Here is an 18,815-nt window from a genome sequence, read left to right on the forward strand (position 1 = left end):
GCAGTGTTCTACTCTATACAATAACTACTATCCATTCAGGAAAAAAGGCCTCAGAATTGGAGCCTACGCATAGTCTTATCATAGACTGAATGATCAGCGTAGTTTTTACTGCTCCATGCTCCAGTCATTGGCCAAAAAAGTTACTTTTTTCTTTTTTCAGTATTTTATATAACTTCAACCATATTTTAAAATATCACCTATCACTTAAGGTCACCAAAGATGCATTGCTCCCTTAGTTGGAAAAATAATTGACAGTTAGTCACTTATTAGAGAATGACACGGTGACAAAATTCATGCTAATGCATCTCCTATATCGAGTGGTATATATTATATGTTATGTTGTGGAGGGGCATAATCAAAAAAAGCGTCTAAGTCCCCTTTTGGCCTAAGTCCTTAAAAGTTCAACGCAGAAGCAGGGAAAGTGTCCCAACCCGGCCCATGTGCCTCAGGCCCCACCCCCAGGAGGGGCCTAAGGTTCCCGGGTCTATTCTGATTGGCCCAGGCGCCTTAGGCCCCACCTGTGGGCGGGCCTTTGGGACGGCTGGGCCAATCCGGCCCCATTCTGCTGGTGGCTGCCTGCCGGACGGGCGGGTTTGGCTCCCGTCTGTCCGGCCAACTTAAAAAAAGGTACGGGGAAGGGGGGTGGGGGTAGAGGGGTCGTGGGGTCGGCCGGGGGGGTCGTGGGTCGGCTGGGGGGGTGATTGGGGGTTCTGGGGGGGTGATTGTTGGGGGGAGAGGGGTTCCGTCGAGGGCAGGAGGGCCTGGGATCTCTCCTGCCCATATTGTAGTGGGGGGTAGGGGTAGGGGGTCGCCGGGGCCAGGAGGGTTTGGGCTCCCTCCTGGCCCATTCATGTAGCAGCGGGGAGGGGGGGGTCGCCGGGGCAAGGAGAGCTTCCTCAACATTCGTAAGCTGAAAAAACATTTCTTAACCAGAGAGTTTATTTGATCCTTAAAAGTAAGAGAAGAATCAAAAAGTATTCCCAAAATCTTAGAGGAGAACTCAATTTGTAGGGAGGCTCCAGAATCCAAAAGTACAGTGGAGGGAAGATGATCCAATTTTGGACCTAACCACAGAAGTTTAGCTTTAGATGCATTTAGCTTCATCTGGACAGTACACGTCCCCCTCCCCATTCGCGGTTTCTGCACTCGCGATTTCACATAATCGCGATTTTTTTCTGGGGAGGGGGAAAATTAAAAATTAAATCTATCCCACAAATTAAAAATTAAATCTATCCCAATTTTTTCAATTCCTAGTTATTAATTGTATGGCCACCTCAGTCATTATAAGAAGAAGTCTATCTTTATTTCTGTCAATTGGACTTTCAGGTTTCGACGATGTTCAAAATAAAATCACATCATATGACAATGGGATAGAGACACCTAAAACCAAATTAATTTTGCTCCAAATTGACTTCCAGAAGTTAAGTATCAATAGACAATAAACTTAATTCTCAAAGCAGTATAGTTCCATAATGCATCAAGATAGGATAGTTCGAAATCTAGAACTGGCTTAAAATCTCCTTCCTGGAATTGGGTAACTTCACAGCTCTCAGCAAAGTGTGTAATTGTATTCTGTTTGTTTTATAAATATGTTTTAGATTGTTCTATTTTTAGAGCGTGATATCATTTTCCGATGACTTGTTTTGTTTGGTGCTGTGTTGGGTTGAAACGATTCTGTAACATGGTTGAATATAGTTGGAAGACTGTTTAAAGGCCTGTAAAGCCTGACTGATTGGTTAGCTGAAAAGAGAGTTGTGTAGTAGAGAATGACACGGGGAAAAAATCTTTCCCCGTCACTGTACCGTCCCCGGCCCACCATCCTCTGCACCGCCCCGTCACCGTCACCGCCCCCCCTTTCACCGCCCCGTCACCGCCACTGCCATCCCATTCACCGCCCCGTCACCGTCACCGCAGCATCCATAAAAGCCTCAAACAGGTATGATTTTGTATACTTATCTTTATTAATGTATAAATGTAATGTAATGTAATTTATTTCTTATATAAAGGAAACATTCTTTACAACTTTACAACTTACTTAACTATACAGAAACAAAACACAACCTGTACTAGCAGATTTAAACTAGCAGATTAAAAAAAAAATCAAAAACCATCTCCGTGTTGCAAGAGCAGCTCAACTGAACCGAACCGAACTCCTCCCTCCCCTCCTCTCCCCTCGGGAACCCTGGGCGGGCAGGCAAGCAGAAGGACCTTACCTCTTACAACGAGTTCTAAAACGGTTTCAGCTCCAAGTCCGCGGTGACTACGGTCCAAGCAGGCAGCAGCGACTCCAGTCCAAGCAGGCAGCAGCGACTCCAGCCCTCGCAGCTCCTTTCCAAAATCCCAATCGCTACTGCTGCGCCACTACAACCCATTAAATGGGGTTTTCAAATCATGTGTGGCAGTAGCGATTGGTCCCCTCACTGCTTGAGCAGGAAGAGGTGACTGATCAGGAGCCAGCACATTAAAAGGGGGCGGAGTCAACGTGGCGATGGAGTGCTGGAATGGAGGAGACAGCATGGCCGCCGGAAGAAACAAAGGATCAGGCACGGTAAATCGCGGTTTCGCGGGTCACAATGAAGGGGGTAAATTTGCCTGCGGGGACAAATCTTTTCACCGTTCTTGCGGGTGGTGAAAACTTTTGTTCCCGTGCCTGCAGCGATTCGGCTGGAGAGTCTCCATAGCCCGCGGACAAACCGCAGCAGACCGCGGCTCCCCGCGGGAATCGCTCACCGTGTCATTCTCTATTGTGTAGTGTGTGAAGGAAGCTTGCGATGCATTTTTGTGTATAGTAGCTTGTGTAATATATAAATGTTTAAAGAAGAAAAAGATGGAGATGGAGTAGTGGTAGACCAATGGTATTATCATGAAATGGTGAGAAGAGGACACCAGAGGGTCAATCAAAAACATATACAGTACAGAAATTTGTTAAACAAATACCAACAGGTTAAAATTGACCAGACAACAAAGTTCTGCCATTAGGCATACACACAAATACAAACAAGCTTTACAGATGGATGTGATATGAAGCCGTGTTTCAGCAAGAAATACCTACTTCGGAAGTCACTAGAATTACTAGACGTCAAGATTTCCCTGAACATGTCGTCCTTTTTGAGGACATGTCCGGGGGTCCGGGCGGCTTTTCAAAACCCGGCACTTTGGTCTGGGTTTTGAAAAGCTTCTAACGACGAGCAATGTCGGGACGGCATCTATGCATGCATGGATACAACACGGTGATGTCACGTGTTTGCGCGCAATGTCATCGCGTCACACCAGCTCATGCGCACATGCTGTCCCGACGAGCAAACAGGTTGAGGGAGGCGGGGTTGGAGACAGAATGGGGCGTGACTCAGGCGGAATGGGGTGGGGCCGGGCAGAACAGGGCGGGCCTGGGGGAGCGGGGCCATGAGTCCAGATATTTGTCACAAAAATCTGGATACTCTAAGAAGTCACAAATCTAAAAAAAAAAACCCCCACATACACAAATCTGGAACATTTCACTCTGGAGCTGCAGTACCTCTCCCAATGTACCTCAGTCCAGTCCTGTAGCACCTCATCTAGTCCTGAGAGCTCCGTAAATGCACTTCAAATCAGCCTTGCAGCTCCATCTGCTCTTCTCTTCTGGTCCTCACAGAGTAGAAAGTGGCAGTTACATGAGTGCCCGACAGTGAAACGTTCTGTCCTCCTTGGTTTTTAGGAATTAAAAATGCTGATAAGAAAGAACTGAAGGCCATCGTCTCTGACCCGTACGGAGAGCACATACTTTACGTGGAAGATTTCAAGCTCCTCAGCACCTTGATACCCAAAATCTCACGAAGGATCTGTTTTACTGCATCCGAACCTCCAAGACCAATTAAGGAGACCGTGGACAGTGAGTCTGAGGGACACTTTGGGCTAAATTCGCCAAACGGTGTCCCAAAGTTAGGTGGCGGTAGGTGTCCTACTGCCATCTAATGAACCAATCGGGACACACAGTTCGTTTTCTTGTAATGCAGGTGCTATTCTTAGGTGCCGGTCTTGCACCTACTGAGGTACATAGGGACGCCTACAGATGCCTAAGGCTGGCATGGGTGTGGCTTGCACCGGAAGAGGCCGTAGGCATCCCTATGTGCCTCCACAGGCATGAGACCGGCACCTTAAATGTAGGCCTTTAGAATGCTGGCCTACATTTTAGGCGCTTATGTGATTCTGGACACGGCAGGCACTGCTTCCAGAATCGGGCTCTTTGACTTCAACAGCTTTACCTCATTGAGTCTGGTGGTCTGTTGCAGTGGCAATGTATAACGCATGCTCCTTCTTGACTTGTGGCGAAAAATGATTTCACTGTTCACCGGCTTTGCTGTTGTTTCCTTCTCAGAGGAGAAGATCGTTGGCCCCAGGGACTTGATTGTGAGTGAGCAGAGCTACAGCTCCCTCCGCTTGACCTGGACTCCTGCAACAGGGGGCGTGACGGGGTATCACATAGCGCTGGATTCCCTATCCTCTACGGGGCAGCTGACTAATGAGCAGCAGAAACAGGTGATCATGTGAGCCCATATTATCAGCGTCTTTACGGGTTAACATTTGAGTCAAGAGTTTTGTTTAAATTTGGATGTATTTGCTTTAAAGCGTTGTATGGACTGGCTCCAGGATAGTTATCCTCTCAGCTACACTTGCATAAATCCAGGAACACTCGAAATAGTCCTATGTTTACGTATCCGACCTTAAAAGCCTGTCGATTTAAGAGATTTTTGGAGAAACCTTTTTCTTTTCAAGCTGGTTAAGTACTCTTATACCACAAGCCCAATCCTATTATTATTAGGAAGTTGTTAAAAACCTACTTATTTGATAAATGGATAAAATGAGATTGGATGCATCCCCTTCAAAATCTTTATATTTCACTGAATGTACAGTCTTCTTGGATATAAACTGCTTAGAACTTATGATAGGGCGGTATATAAGAATAAAAGTCATTATTATTCTATGAATGCAAGTGAAAAGAGCCCCAGGGACCACTGAGAGTTATTTCTTGGTGGTGCCTTAAAATGGGGAGGAAGAGAAAATGAAATGAAGTAACTAGATCTGACCAAGGTTAGTTCTGTAGATTCTCTCAAGATAGAGCATCAAGGAATAAATATTAACAACCAGCTACAATAGAATTCAGGCTCAAAGACCCTAAACCAGGGGTGTCAAAGTCCCTCCTCGAGGGCCGCAATCCAGTCGGGTTTTCAGGATTTCTCCAATGAATATGCACGAGATCTATTAGCATGCCATGAAAGCAGTGCATGCAAATAGATGTCATGCATATTCATTGGGGAAATCCTGAAAACCCGACTGGATTGCGGCCCTCGAGGAAGGACTTTGACACCCCTGCCCTAAACAATGTTTACGGTAGCCAACATGAATATTTGAGAAATTAAATGAGGAAGTTATCAACATGGGTTATTGTTAAGAAGTGTTACTTTAATGTTAACCTCCGTTATTAGTGACTAGCCCCCTCTTTTGAGAATGCATAGCGTGGGTTTTAGCGCCGGTAACTGCTCCAACGCTCATAGGAATTCTAAAACCCGGACTCTGCGTTCGTAAAAGAGGGGGCAGGTTGTATTCATAAAATGGGACCTGTTGATGATGATGATGATGGGGATCGGAGGATTCCTCGTATTTTCAAGATCGTGTAATCCGAGTTAGCAGCAATGGTCAAGTATAAGGCACAGTATCCATACATAAGGGTGTCCTGCACTCTCCACTCTACTGCTTAACCTCTATATAGCGTCTTTGGGGAAGGTTTTTCAGGAACTGAAGGTCAGTTATCGTTTTGATGCTGACGATATTCCATTCTTTTTTTCCTATGGATGACTGGAAGGTTGATTTGCAAAGGAGATTGTCGATATGTTTACAAGCTGTAGATGCCTGGATGACTGAACATAAATTAGAGTTGAACCTAGCTAAAACAGATGTGGTGTTGATTGGACGGAATGAGGACCCACAATGGCCCCAAGATATAGAAGCTAATAACAGGCAGCTAAAGATTTTGTGTGTCTGGTTGGATGCAACGTTAAGTATGAAAGATCAGATATTGGCAGTGGTGAAATCTGTTTTTTTTTCAAATGCAATTATTGAGTAGAGTAAAGCCACTTTCAGGTTATGATTTCCGTCTAGTGGTTCAAACTATAGTAATTCAAAAATTGGATTATTGAAATGCTCTTTATTTAGGCGTTCACAGTATACACAGGGAAAGATTATGCAAAAAGTCAGCCAAAGTGTGTATAATAGCCAAAATAAGAACTGACTGTACTGAAAACTAGTGCACAGAGAGTGAAAAGGATTTATAAAGAATAAGCTCAGAAAAGTGAAACTCTGAAGAGAGAGTGACAACCCTCTCTTGGGGTAAGAGTTTACCGTCCAGTCATTGCATAATTGATTCAAAAAATCACTCTCTGAGAACTAGTAAAGGTAATAAAAGCTAATTTTGAATCTTGTAATTTCTAAACACAGTCCAGGTTCAAAAAATTTTTGAGATATAAAATATAATAAATCTCATTGGATTTTTGATGATGCACTTATCTTATAAAGATAAACTTTATAGACCCGAGACCCCTATAACAAGTTTATCTTTATAAGATAAGTGCATCATCAAAAATCCAATGAGATTTATTATATTTTATATCTCAAAAATTTTTTGAACCTGGACTGTGTTTAGAAATTACAAGATTCAAAATTAGCTTTTATTACCTTTACTAGTTCTCAGAGAGTGATTTTTTGAATCAATTATGCAATGACTGGACGGTAAACTCTTACCCCAAGAGAGGGTTGTCACTCTCTCTTCAGAGTTTCACTTTTCTGAGCATATTCTTTATAAATCCTTTTCACTCTCTGTGCACTAGTTTTCAGTACAGTCAGTTCTTATTTTGGCTTTATTTAGGCGTAACATAATCTCAGGAGACAGTAGATAACAAATAGGAAAATTCAATAAACGTGATGTTTTGGGCTCTCGTACGATTGTCAAGAAATTCTAATTGCTATAGGCTGGCATTCTAACATTTCTATGTGTGATTGGTGCCTAAGAATTAGCCCAATAAAGGGTAGCCTAGTTCAGTGGTTTCTCAGCTCGGTCCTGGAGCACCCCCTTGGCCAGCCAGGTTTTCAGGTTATCCACAATGAATATGCTTGAGAGAAACTGGCATATAATGGAGATAGTGTATGCATAGTGAATATCCTGAAAACCTGACTGGCAAGGGGGTGCTCCAGGACCGAGTTGAGAAACACTGGCCCTAGTTGATAGATGATTTTTATATTCTAGTGAAACAGAACACCAGGTCCATTCTTGACATCTGAAGATCTAGTTTAAGGCCTTCGAGCGATGATGACTGCAACCTGCAAGCTGGGAGCTAAACCCCATCTTTTCTGCCCAATAGATTATTCTGGATGCTGACGGAGCCAGTGTTTTGATGACAGGTCTGAGGCCCAGCACAGAGTACTTAATAACAGTTGTGCCTGTCTACGCAGATGTCTTGGGAGATTTAGTCACCATTAAAGGGAAAACAAGTGAGTTTTCTAGCCTTTGTGAAATCCCATCTTTCTGACGAACCCTTCAGATATGAAATGAAAAATACCGTGTTTCTCCGAAAATAAGACAGTGTCTTATATTCAATTTGGGCCCAAAAAACGCACTAGGGCTTATTTTCACCCCAATTCTTCCTTTTTCCTTTCCTCCACGTGTGCAGCATTTTTCCTCCCCTCTTACCCATCCCCTTGTGCCTTCCCTTTGCAACATCTTTCTATCCCTCCCTCTCATCCCCCTGTACAGCAGAACCCTTGCCCAGCTTCTATCCTTCCTTCCATCCCTCGTGCAGCAGAACCATTTACCCAGCTTCCATCCTTCCCTCCCTTCCCTCGTGCAGCAGAACTCTTGAGCACCCACCCCCGCCACGCAACCGAACCCCCGCTGACCCTCCATCCTTCCCTCCCACCCGAACCCTGCCGACTGCGAGCCATAAATACCTTCCTGCTGAGCAGTGTCAAGCCAGCAGCACTATAAACAGGCTGATTTGCAGCCTTCTCATCATGGAATTCCCTCTGCCACATCACTGATGTCATCAGTAACGCTGCACATGGAAGGTCCCAACGAGAAGGCCGTGAATCAGCCTGTTTCCCCCCATCCCCTCCTTACTACGCCACTGGGGCCTTAATATTTTAGAAAACAGTAACCATATGCTTGAAGAATTATTCTCATCTTTTCTGAAATTGGCTTTGATGGTGTGTTTGCTAATCTATTGAGAAAATGTAGGCAGATTCCTTAAACAGACTTTCTGCTGATATCAATTTGCAAGTTTGTCAGAGCACGTAAAACAAAACCCAAAAGTTATTGTGCATTACAAAGGAAATCATGTGTTCTGTTTTGGGCTTTGTTATGTGGCATTAAGGGCAAGACTGACCAGGAAATGGACATATCTAATTTTTTTTAAGCCCCTATTCCACCAGTGACCAATTTTCGAGTGATTGAGGAAGGTCTCTTCAGTCTGAAAGTGGCATGGACCTCTCCACTGGGGAAACTAGATGGCTATAAGATCTTCATTCCTCGATGTAAGTAGACCACGGACTCTGTAATTTTATTCTAAATTCTCTCTAGGCCGTGTGATGCATTTTGCTGGATTAACATCAAAAATAATCCAGGAATGTTGTCTAGTGCAATGGTTCCCAACCCTGTCCTGGAGGAACACCAGGCCAATTGGGTTTTCAGGCTAGCCCTAATGAATATGCATGAAGCAAATTTGCATGCCTATCACTTCCATCATATGCAAATCTCTCTCATGCATATTCATTAGGGCTAGCCTGAAAACCCGATTGGCCTGGTGTTCCTCCAGGACAGGGTTGGGAATCACTGGTCTAGTGTGCATGTTGTCTTCCAAAATTTTGAGGCTTGGGTCTCCTCAGAAGACAGGCCTTCTATGGGCTCAAAAATTGATATACTGTATCTGGGGATAGGACCAATACAACAGGACCACAAAATTCGTGGAGGGGCATTTTCAACAGGATGTCCGACTTCCGCCTTTTACAAAACCGTAGCGTGGATTTTAGCGCCGGCCACGGCGGTAACAGCTCCGATGCTCATAGGAATTCTATGAGCACTGGAGCTGTTCCCATCGCTAAAAACCGCACTACGGTTTTGTAAAAAGGGGGGAGAGGGATGTTAAGTCAGAGTTTGGACATTTGGGGAAAGACATCTAGAAATCCAGTAGAGAAAATGTCAATTCTCAAAGCAACAAGACATCTATCTTTTTTGAGAATGACCTATGTAGATGTTTCGGGCCTTGGTACGTCTCTCTTTTTTTGGCCATTCTCAAATATAACGATGTCCACACGAAAAATGCACAGAAACAAGTTTTTGGGACGTTCACACAGCCAGCATTCTTTGCAAACTGTTCACAGACAACCAAGCATTCCTCAGGACAGCACCAATAGCCTTTATGCTTGCAGCTGTCCTCTTAATGGAGGGTTCACCTTACAATAGAACCACGTTAAAGTGACATCTGCAGCTGGAACTTTTGGGGCTCCTTTTACGAAGGTGCGCTAGGGGGCTTAACGTGTGGAATCCACGCGCGCTAGCCGCTACCGGCTCCTTTTGAGCAGGCTGTAGATTTTCGGTGTGTTCGATAAAAACACTAGTGCACCTTCGTAAAAGGAGGCCTTAATGTGACATTCACTGCAGTAACCCTTAAAAGAGTACCCCAGTATATATATATATCTCTTTATTAATTCTTCATTCTAAACACAGTGCATAAAGGAATACATACAAATAATTTGAAAAACAGCACTTACATCCATCAATAAATACATGAGAAACCATTTTCTCCCCCCCACCCACCCTAATTCCAATGTATACAATAAAACCATACAACATACATGTACATACATGTAATTAATAAACAAATCCTAATATAATATCCCTCTCCCTCCCCCCTTCCCTGGATGTGCAAATCAAACCGGTAATAGGGGAATAATCCATTTAATCAAAATTAATAAAATTGGTCCATGGACCCCCCACGTCAGTTTAAACAACTTATTACTACCCATTTGTTCAGAATTCATTTTCTCATATTTATAACACAAGCATAATGAATTTCACCAAAAAGTGAAATTTAATCTATCGAAATTCTTCCCATTTTTAATGACCATTTGCATGGCTTCCCCAGTCATTATACCAAGTAATCTGCTTTTATGTCTGCCCATTGGAGGTGTAGGAGATAACAATGTCCCACAGATTACCGCTTCATATGACAGCGGAACCGCAGTCTCCAGAATCAAATTAATATGTCCCCGTATAGATTTCCAAAAGTTAAGTATCAAAGGACAATAGAACAACAAATGATCCAGTGTCCCTACATCAAGATGACAGTGCCAGCATCTGCTAGACTTGGAACAGTCTAACGTCTGTAAACGAATAGGGGTCCAAAAACTTCTATGTAACAAATAAAACCATATTTGTCTCATAGACGCTGACGCTGTACATCTCATACTCTGGGCACATGTTAACATCTGAAGCTGCTTCGGCTGAGAATTTCTTGGCACCCCTTCCTAATACTGCCTAGAATGTACTGGGGGTTTTTTTTTAAACATCTTTGGGTGGTGGGAGGGGTCATGCCTTATTCCCTCCAGTGCTCATCTAGTCAGTTTGGGCACTTTTTTTTAGCATTTAGAAACTTTTTAAACGGGTCTAACTCCAAACATCTAAAAAAAAAAAGCCCAGAACCTGTTGTTTAAGGTTTGATTATGCCTGACGAGCGTCCAAGTCCTAAGCCCACCCAAAACACACCTCTTTAACGTGCCCCCTTAAGATTTAGGCACACTGGAGACAAAACAACCAGAAAGATGTCTAGAAAGTGTATTTTGAGAAGGCCCACTTGGACCTTTTGACCAGCAAGACGTCCTAGTGCTGGTTTATGCCGTCTTTTGGACGTCTATCTTTTTTAAAAATGAGTCCCATAGTCTCTCCAAAGGAGAAGAAGAGACAGTGCATAGTATACGATCTCTAAAGAGAGGAAGATATACTGGTGGTGCAGATGGGCAAGCTGGACAGGCCATATGGTCTTTATCAGCCATCATTTTCTGTGTTTACAAAGAGTAAAAATTATAATTTTCATCAGAAACTTTGCAGCTAATAGAACTCTTGTCGTTTTATGTGCCACAAGAGCTGTAACAAAAAGCAGAGAGAGTGGTTTATCTAGATATATGGTCCTCAAACGGGGTTTCTTCAGAGGAGGGAGGAGAAAGAGGGCTGACTGCATGAAGCACATCAAGCGGGTGGGGACTGGCATTTCCTTCGTTCATTCTGTGGGCATCAATGCCAGACCTCTGTTTGCAGATAGGGGGCAGACAGTCCAGAGAGTTATAAAGCCCTCAGACTTTTTTTTTTTGTATACACACTTTGTAGTTAAGTTTCAGAGGGAAGTCGGGCATGCTCTTTGGAAAATGAGTCTCTTTTCCTGTGTCTTTCATAGGCAAAGGAAACCCCATTACATAATGCGCGAGCTGGAGATGAGTTGGAGTCCAAATTCCCTCCTTTCACCTTCTCTTTTTCAGCCAACAGACCTGGGCTAACCTACGAACAGATTCTGAGTGGAGACATCTCCTCCCATGTAATCGACAATCTGCAAGAGGATAAGGAATACACAGTCAGCATCTACGCAGTATATCCCCAGGGTCCGAGCCAGCCTGTGTCAGTTACAGGCCACACTTGTACGTTTGCTGCCTAATTTTTTTTTTTTTTTTTTTTACATGCAAACTGAACTGCAGTGTCGTGGTATCACATTATACAGAGTTCAGCTGTCCACTCATCTCTCTGACATATCTATCTCTCAAGCCAATCCAAGTAGGCCTGGCCCAGACCTGATTTTGCCTCACCGCATACACAGAGTTGCAGTTCTGCCTTTCCTAAGAAAATTCAAAGGGGTAAAACCAGGATTGGGTTGATCTGGATGACAAAGTTACCCTACTTCGTTAGTCTGATTTTCCTGTAAGGGTCCTTGTTGCTGCAAACCATAGCTGAAATTCAAGGTTCCCAGATGGCCGTACAGCCACCAAGGAAGTAGCTCCTTATATAGGGTTACCATATTTGAAATCGTAAAATCCTGGATGCAAAGCCCCGCCCCATTCTGCCTCCAGCCCCTCCCTGACTCAAACTCCACCCCATTCCGCCCCTCAGACACCCCACCCCCCCAAGCTTCATCTCTTTCCTGCCGGGTCTGGAAGGCCTCTGAGCATTCGCAGATGCGTATGACATCATCAGCGCATGCTCAGAGGCCCTCCAAATGCGGTGGGGCTTTCCAAAACCCGGACAAACTGCCGGTTATGAAAAGTCCGTCCGGGCACCCGGATATGTCCTCTAAAAAGAGAACATGTCCTCCATCTAACTTTCTATGCCATAGGAGGGCGGGGGTGGGGGGAAGGCAGGGGCCCACCCAGTCCACCCCTGAGTCCACCCAGAAATTATCTTCTGGCTACACTGATGATTCTGGCATCCATTCAGAAGTCTCGATTATCTCAAGTTTAGAACAAAGTTTTATTTCCATTAGGTGTGGCTGCCCTCCTCAACAATCATCTGATGAATCCCATTTCTGGCTGACTGGGAGCTCTCATAGCTACTGAGCTTCTTCCTTTCTTCCAGGAAATATCTCAGAGCTGCCCTGTTCTTCTATTTGTGGCTGCAGCCAAAAACTACATTTCCCAGCTATTGCATTAATCTCTGGGCTGGATTTGCCTATATGACTGAGTGTGCCTAAGCCGGCATCATTCTTTCCTAGGTTGAAATTGCCTTCCTCATTGAATATACCTAGGTCTACTCCTAGAATCCTGGCTTTGATGTACACTTCCTCCCAGGCATCTCTATCGAGTTGTGTCAGATGAGGATTTTTATATTGTTCCAAAAAAGAGAGGCTCCCCCTAGTGTTTGAACTGAGATTTTTCCGAAGGAATGTCTTTTTTTAAATGTTTATCTCTGACCCTGAAGATTCATATCAGGGCTCCAACAACTGTTTTTTGGATATGGGTTCTTAGGTATCTGATTTCTTAGTGAGTAGGATTTCCTGTGAAGCATATGCGTACGTCTCGTTGTGATCTTTATTGGGCATCCTTGAGATCCACTAGAAATGGAATGCATGCATATATAATTTTCAATACTTCTTTCCCAATCTTTGCTCTTCCAGTGAAGCTCCTGCCAGTGAAAGACCTTACGTTACAAAATGTCACCACAGACACCATCCGAGCTATATGGACAACTGTCAAGGGAGCATCGGGGTATAGACTCACTTGGGCTTCCTCAGGTAAGATTGATGCTTCTTCTTTAGATCTTCACTGCTTTGGCTGCATCAGGCATTGTTTTCTGGGTCTTCCTCCCTCTAATTAGCATCCACTAAAGTATGATGGTGTATAATAAGAAAAGTCGTCCAAGTGCCGATAACCGAAATGGATTTTAGACGTATTTTAAAACTTCTTAGGCCTCTTCAGTGCTGCTGTACACCCAGAGCTGAAAGGGGCGATTTAGGAAGAGTGGTGAGGGCGGGATTTGGGCGGGACGTGGGCTGACCTCGACTTAGTCGTACTGTAAGTATAACCAAAAATATATCGAGGCTGCCTGGACGGAACTTGTACGTTGTGACTTAGGCCGTGTAAAAACAGGTGTAAGTACCCAGAAGGTATCCAAAGTAACGGAGAGAGCGAGACCAGAAGGCTTTGAGCATGCGCAAATGCTCAAAGCCTAGTCCAGCCCGGAACAGGAAGAAGGAGGATCTCTCTCGCACCGCCCAGCCCAGCCCAGCCCAACCCAACGAGGGAGGATATTTGGGCACTGGCACTGGCACATGCTGTGCATTGGTGCTGGTGCCGGTGCCGGTGCCCAATCGGGTAAGAGTTGTCTTTGCGGTGCTGGGGGGGATGTAGGATCACGGGGGAGGGGGGGTGACGTGAGCGGGGGCGGGGGGAGGATGCATGTTCGCAGGGGGAATGCCGGATCAGAATGAAAAAAAAATTTGTACAATGCGCTCACACGTATAATGCGCATGGTTATGCACGGTTTGTAAAATCGTGTGTAACGCGCGTGTTATATGCGTGAAAATATGGTACTAAACCCCATACATTCCGCATTCATTCTCTCATATTTATATTACATTACATTAGGGATTTCTATTCCGCCATTACCTTGCGGTTCAAGGCGGATTACAAAAGAGTTAAAGAGGGTGTTTTACAAAAAGATTTCTGGTCCTTTTTGGGGAAAAAAAGAGTAGAGCAGGTTGATTTGGGGGGTACACACATTTGCCCACCAAAACGCGTAATTTATTCTGTCGTGGCTCTTCCAGTTACGTGTGACCATTTGGATAGCTATTTCCGTCATGATCAAGAAAAGACGACTTTTATATTTATCCAAAATAGGCTTAACGTGTAGTAACGTACCATAAATTATGGCTTCATACGTTAAGGGAATAGATGAGTCAAGAATAAGATTTATTTGTTCCCAAATTGACCTCCAGAAATTAAGTAGCAATGGGCAAAAATATAACATTCCTTGTCCAGCTTCTGTATGTTCTGAGCTTCTTCACGTGTTTCCCATTTTGCAGAGGGCTACATCCAGAACATTAACCTGGGAGATACTTATGCTCAGTACCTGATCCAAGGATTGCAGCTCGACACTGAGTATACCGTCTCGATCAACCCCATTTTTGTGAATATAGAGGGGCCTGTTGTGAGTACAAAAGCCACTACATGTAAGTGAACAGCAAGAAGTTGCAATATGTTAGCGGGAGACTAAAGTGCGCCACCGTAAAAGTTAATTTTAAAGAGCTCCGACGGGGTGTGTGATGGGGAACCCCCCCAGTTTACTTAATAGTGTCTGCGCTGCCGTTGGGGGTTTGTGGGGGGTGCAACCCCCCACATTATACAGAAAACTTAACATTTTCCTAAAAAATCGGGAAAAAGTTAAGTTTCCTCTATAATAGGGGGTTCCAACCCCCCCCCCCATGGCAGCACGAACACTATTAAATAAACCCCTCACACATCCCATCAGAGCTCTTTAAAATTAACTTTTCCGGCAGTGCGCTGGAGTCTTGTGCCCAATTGTCTGGGCTCTAATGTCGGCGTGGCTTTGTCCCACGCGCAAATGACTGTGAACCGAATTCAATTCCTGGGATACATTTCTGTCCCAGTGTCCCACTGGGGCTGGTGGTATTTCACTTTTCGACACCACTGTAATAGCTTTTTACTTGATACATTTCTATTTTTATCGTCACTGTTCTGAATTTTAATATATTTTACGCTTCTATGAATTTATGATTGTATATGCTTTTATTGTTAGACATTACATTACATTGTACTTGTTACCTGCTTAACCATTAGTTCAATGCAGTTTACAAAAGATTATTAACATAAGAACATAAGAATTGCCGCTGCTGGATCAGACCAGTGGTCCGTCCTGCCCAGCAGTCCGCTCACACGGCAGCCCCCAGGTGAAAGACCAGTGCTCTACAATGAGTCCAGCCTCACCTGTGTACGTCCCAGTTTAGCAGGAACTTGTCCAGCTTAGTCATGAAACCCTGGAGGGTGTTTTCCCCTATAACAGCCTCCGGAAGAGCGTTTCGGTTGTCTACCACTCTCTGGGTGAAGAAGAACTTCCTTAAATTTGTACGGAATCTGTCCCCTTTCTATTTTAGAGAGTGCCCTCTCATTCTCTTCACCTTGGAGAGGGTGAACAACCTGTCCTTATCTGCTAAGTCAATTCCCTTCATTATCTTGAATGTTTCCATCATGTCCCCTCTCAGTCTCCTCTTTTCAAGGGAGAAGAGGCCCAGTTTCTCTAATCTCTCGCTGTATGCCAACTCCTCCAGCCCCTTAACCATCTTAGTCGCTCTTCTCTGGACCCTATAGAGTAGTACAATGTCCTTCTTCATGTACGGTGACCAGTGCTGGATGCAGTACTCCAGGTGAGGGCAAACCATGGCCCAGTATAGCGGCGTGATAACCTTCTCTGACTTGAATCCCTGGAGGGTGTTTTCCCCTATAACAGCCTCCGGAAGAGAGTTCCAGCTCTCCACCACTCTCTGGGTGAAGAAGAACTTCCTTATGTTTGTACAGAATCTATCCCCTTTTAACTTTAGAGAGTGCCCTCTCGTTCTCCCTACCTTGGAGAGGGTAAACAACCTGTCTTTATCTACTGTCTATTCTCTTCAATACCTTGAATGTTTCGATCATGTCCCCTCTCAGTCATAAGAACATATGAATTGCCGCTGCTGGGTCAGACCAGTGGTCCATCGTGCCCAGCAGTCCACTCACGCGGCGGCCCTCTGGTCTAAGACCAGTGCCGTAACTGAGACTAGCCCTACCTGTGTACGTTCCAGTTCAGCAGGAACTTGTCTAACTGTGTCTTGAATCCCTAGAGGGTGTTTTCCCCTATGACAGCCTCTGGAAGAGCGTTCTAGTTTTCTACCACTGTCTGGGTGAAGAAAACTTCCTTACGTTTGTATGGAATCTATCCCCTTTCAATTTTAAAGAGTGCCCTCTCGTTCTCTCTACCTTGGAGAGGGTGAACAACCTGTCCTTATCTACTAAGTCTGTTCCCTTCATTATCTTGAATGTTTCAGTCATGTCCCCTCTCAATCTCCTCTGTTCGAGGGAGAAAAGGCCCAGTTTCTCTAATCTTTCACTGTATGGCTACTCCTCCAGCCCCTTAACCATTTTAGTCGCTCTTCTCTGGACCCTTTCGAGTAGTACCATGTCCTTTTTCAAGTACGGTGACCAGTGCTGGACGTAGTACTTCAGGTGAGGGCGCACCATGGCCCGGTACAGTGGCATGATAACCTTCTCCGATCTGTTCGTGATCCCCTTCTTTATCATTCCTAGCATTCTGTTCGCCCTTTTTGCCACCGGAAGTTAATTAGTCAGATACTTAGAGAAAAGATAGGTCTTCAGTTGCGTTCTAAAATGTTTGTAGGAGTAAGCTGTGAGCATCAGTGCTCAAATTTCTGTGTTGTGAAAAGCTGCCTGGAACGCTAATGTGTGATTAAGAAATTTCTTGCTTTTGCAGCCCTGGATAGGAGGAAAGTTAAAGAGGGCATGAGTTTTTCTGCTATGCTTGTGTGTAGCTATAGAATATTAACTAAATAAAGAGGGGCTGTTCCATACAAAACCTTGTAACAAAAACAACGGTCCATCAAGCCCAGCAGCCTGCTCTCATGGTGGCCAATCCAGGTCACTAGTAACTGGCAAAAACCCAAAGAGTAGCAACATTCTATATAGAATCCCAAAGAATAACAAGATTCTAAAATCCCAAGGAATAGCAACATTCCAAATAGAATCCCAAAGAATATCAAGATTCCGGAATCCCAAAGAGTAACAAGATTCTAGAATCCCAAGGAGTGGTGGAGAGCTGGAACGCTCTTCCGGAGTCTATTGTAGGGGAAAACACCCTCCAGGGTTTCAAGATTGAGCTGGATAAGTTCCTGCTAAACTGGGACGTACGCAGGTGAGGCTGGACTCATTTAGAGCACTGGTCTTTGACCTGGGGGCCGCTGCGTGAGCGGAAGGCTGGGCAGGATGGACCACTGGCCTGATCCAGCAGCGGCAATTCTTATGTTCTTATTCCATATAGAATCCCAAAGAATAGCAAGATTCTGGAATCCCAAAGAGTAATAAGATTCTAGAATCCCAAGAAGTAGCAACATTCCATGCCCCCGATCCAGGGCAAGCAGTGGCTTCCCTCATGTCTTTCCCAACAGCAGACTATGGACTTTTCCTCCAGGAAATTGTTCAAACCTTTCCCAAAACCAGCCACGCTATCCGCTCTTACCACAACCTCCGGCAACGTTTAATTTTGTAATTCCCAGCAAAAGTGTCGATCTCTTCTGCACTTGTAATCTGTTTTGAACCTCTCTTTGGGGGATTTGGTGGAATATAAAATGAACGAATTAGATCTTTTATTAAGGCGTGCTAACCGATTTAGCGCGCTGAAGATTAGTGCACGCTAAATGCTAAGATGCCTATGGGAATAGAGTGGATGTCTTAGCACACCTTAATAAAAGGACCCCTATATTAGCTATTGTTCACTGCCACTGGGAAAGAAGTCTCAATCACCAATGTGTGCTGGATTCTAAGGGAACTTGATCTGGGGCCCCTGGGTAAGGACCGTTACCCGGGGATGGGGGAGGGATTAAAGCTAGGTGAATCCTCAGGTGGCTGTGAATGCTGGCTCATGACAGCTGCTACCACCGTACAGGCTGGGTCTGATTTTAACCGAAAGCCCAAACGAGTCAACTATTTGGGCCAAAACAAGGAAAAAAGTAAAATCTACAAATTTAATCTGAGTCAAGGAAAGAAAATCCTACAAGGCTCTTTTGTTACAATATTGGAGTCAAATGCAGCATATGGATTATTTGCAACCTGCGACATTTTTTTCATGGACTAGCGCGAGACCGGTGCAAAGAAGAAGACGTATGCAAATTTTTGAGGCCACATTGGCTGATTCAGCTCCTTTCAGAGCAATTGGAAGTAGAAATCAGGGCTGGTGCCCTGGGTGACCCATCAGTCATAAACCCTTCCTGAGTGAACTTTCAGACCCCTTACCTGCTGTCTCCAAGACTTCACAGTTTTAAACAATAAACATATGTCAGGAAAAACCTTGGGGCTGATATTCAAAGCGATTTAAGTGGGCAGGAACCTCTCTTGGCAAGTCAGCTGCACTTAACCAGAGAGTTCTACTGAATTAGAGAATGACACTGGGAAAATTTGTCCCAATCCCCGCAGGAACTCAATTTCCCCAATCCGAACCCTCGAGTTTTGTCGCTGTCCCTGCCCCTTTC

At 44.5% G+C, this 18,815-nt stretch overlaps 1 protein-coding gene across 1 annotated transcript in view; it reads left to right on the forward strand.

The window, feature by feature from the left end:
• LOC117366868 (collagen alpha-1(VII) chain-like) overlaps nt 1–18,815 on the forward strand; it is a 311,407-nt gene that overhangs the window by 31,868 nt on the left and 260,724 nt on the right. The window contains exons 6-12 of the mRNA XM_033958833.1: nt 3,695–3,868; nt 4,355–4,515; nt 7,392–7,521; nt 8,443–8,559; nt 11,557–11,712; nt 13,179–13,295; nt 14,586–14,732. Coding sequence (XP_033814724.1) covers nt 3,695–3,868; nt 4,355–4,515; nt 7,392–7,521; nt 8,443–8,559; nt 11,557–11,712; nt 13,179–13,295; nt 14,586–14,732 — 1,002 coding nt within the window. The remainder of the gene's footprint in view (nt 1–3,694; nt 3,869–4,354; nt 4,516–7,391; nt 7,522–8,442; nt 8,560–11,556; nt 11,713–13,178; nt 13,296–14,585; nt 14,733–18,815) is intronic.

Source organism: Geotrypetes seraphini, chromosome 9 (genome assembly GCF_902459505.1).
Source record: "Geotrypetes seraphini chromosome 9, aGeoSer1.1, whole genome shotgun sequence".
Lineage (NCBI taxonomy): Eukaryota > Metazoa > Chordata > Amphibia > Gymnophiona > Dermophiidae > Geotrypetes > Geotrypetes seraphini.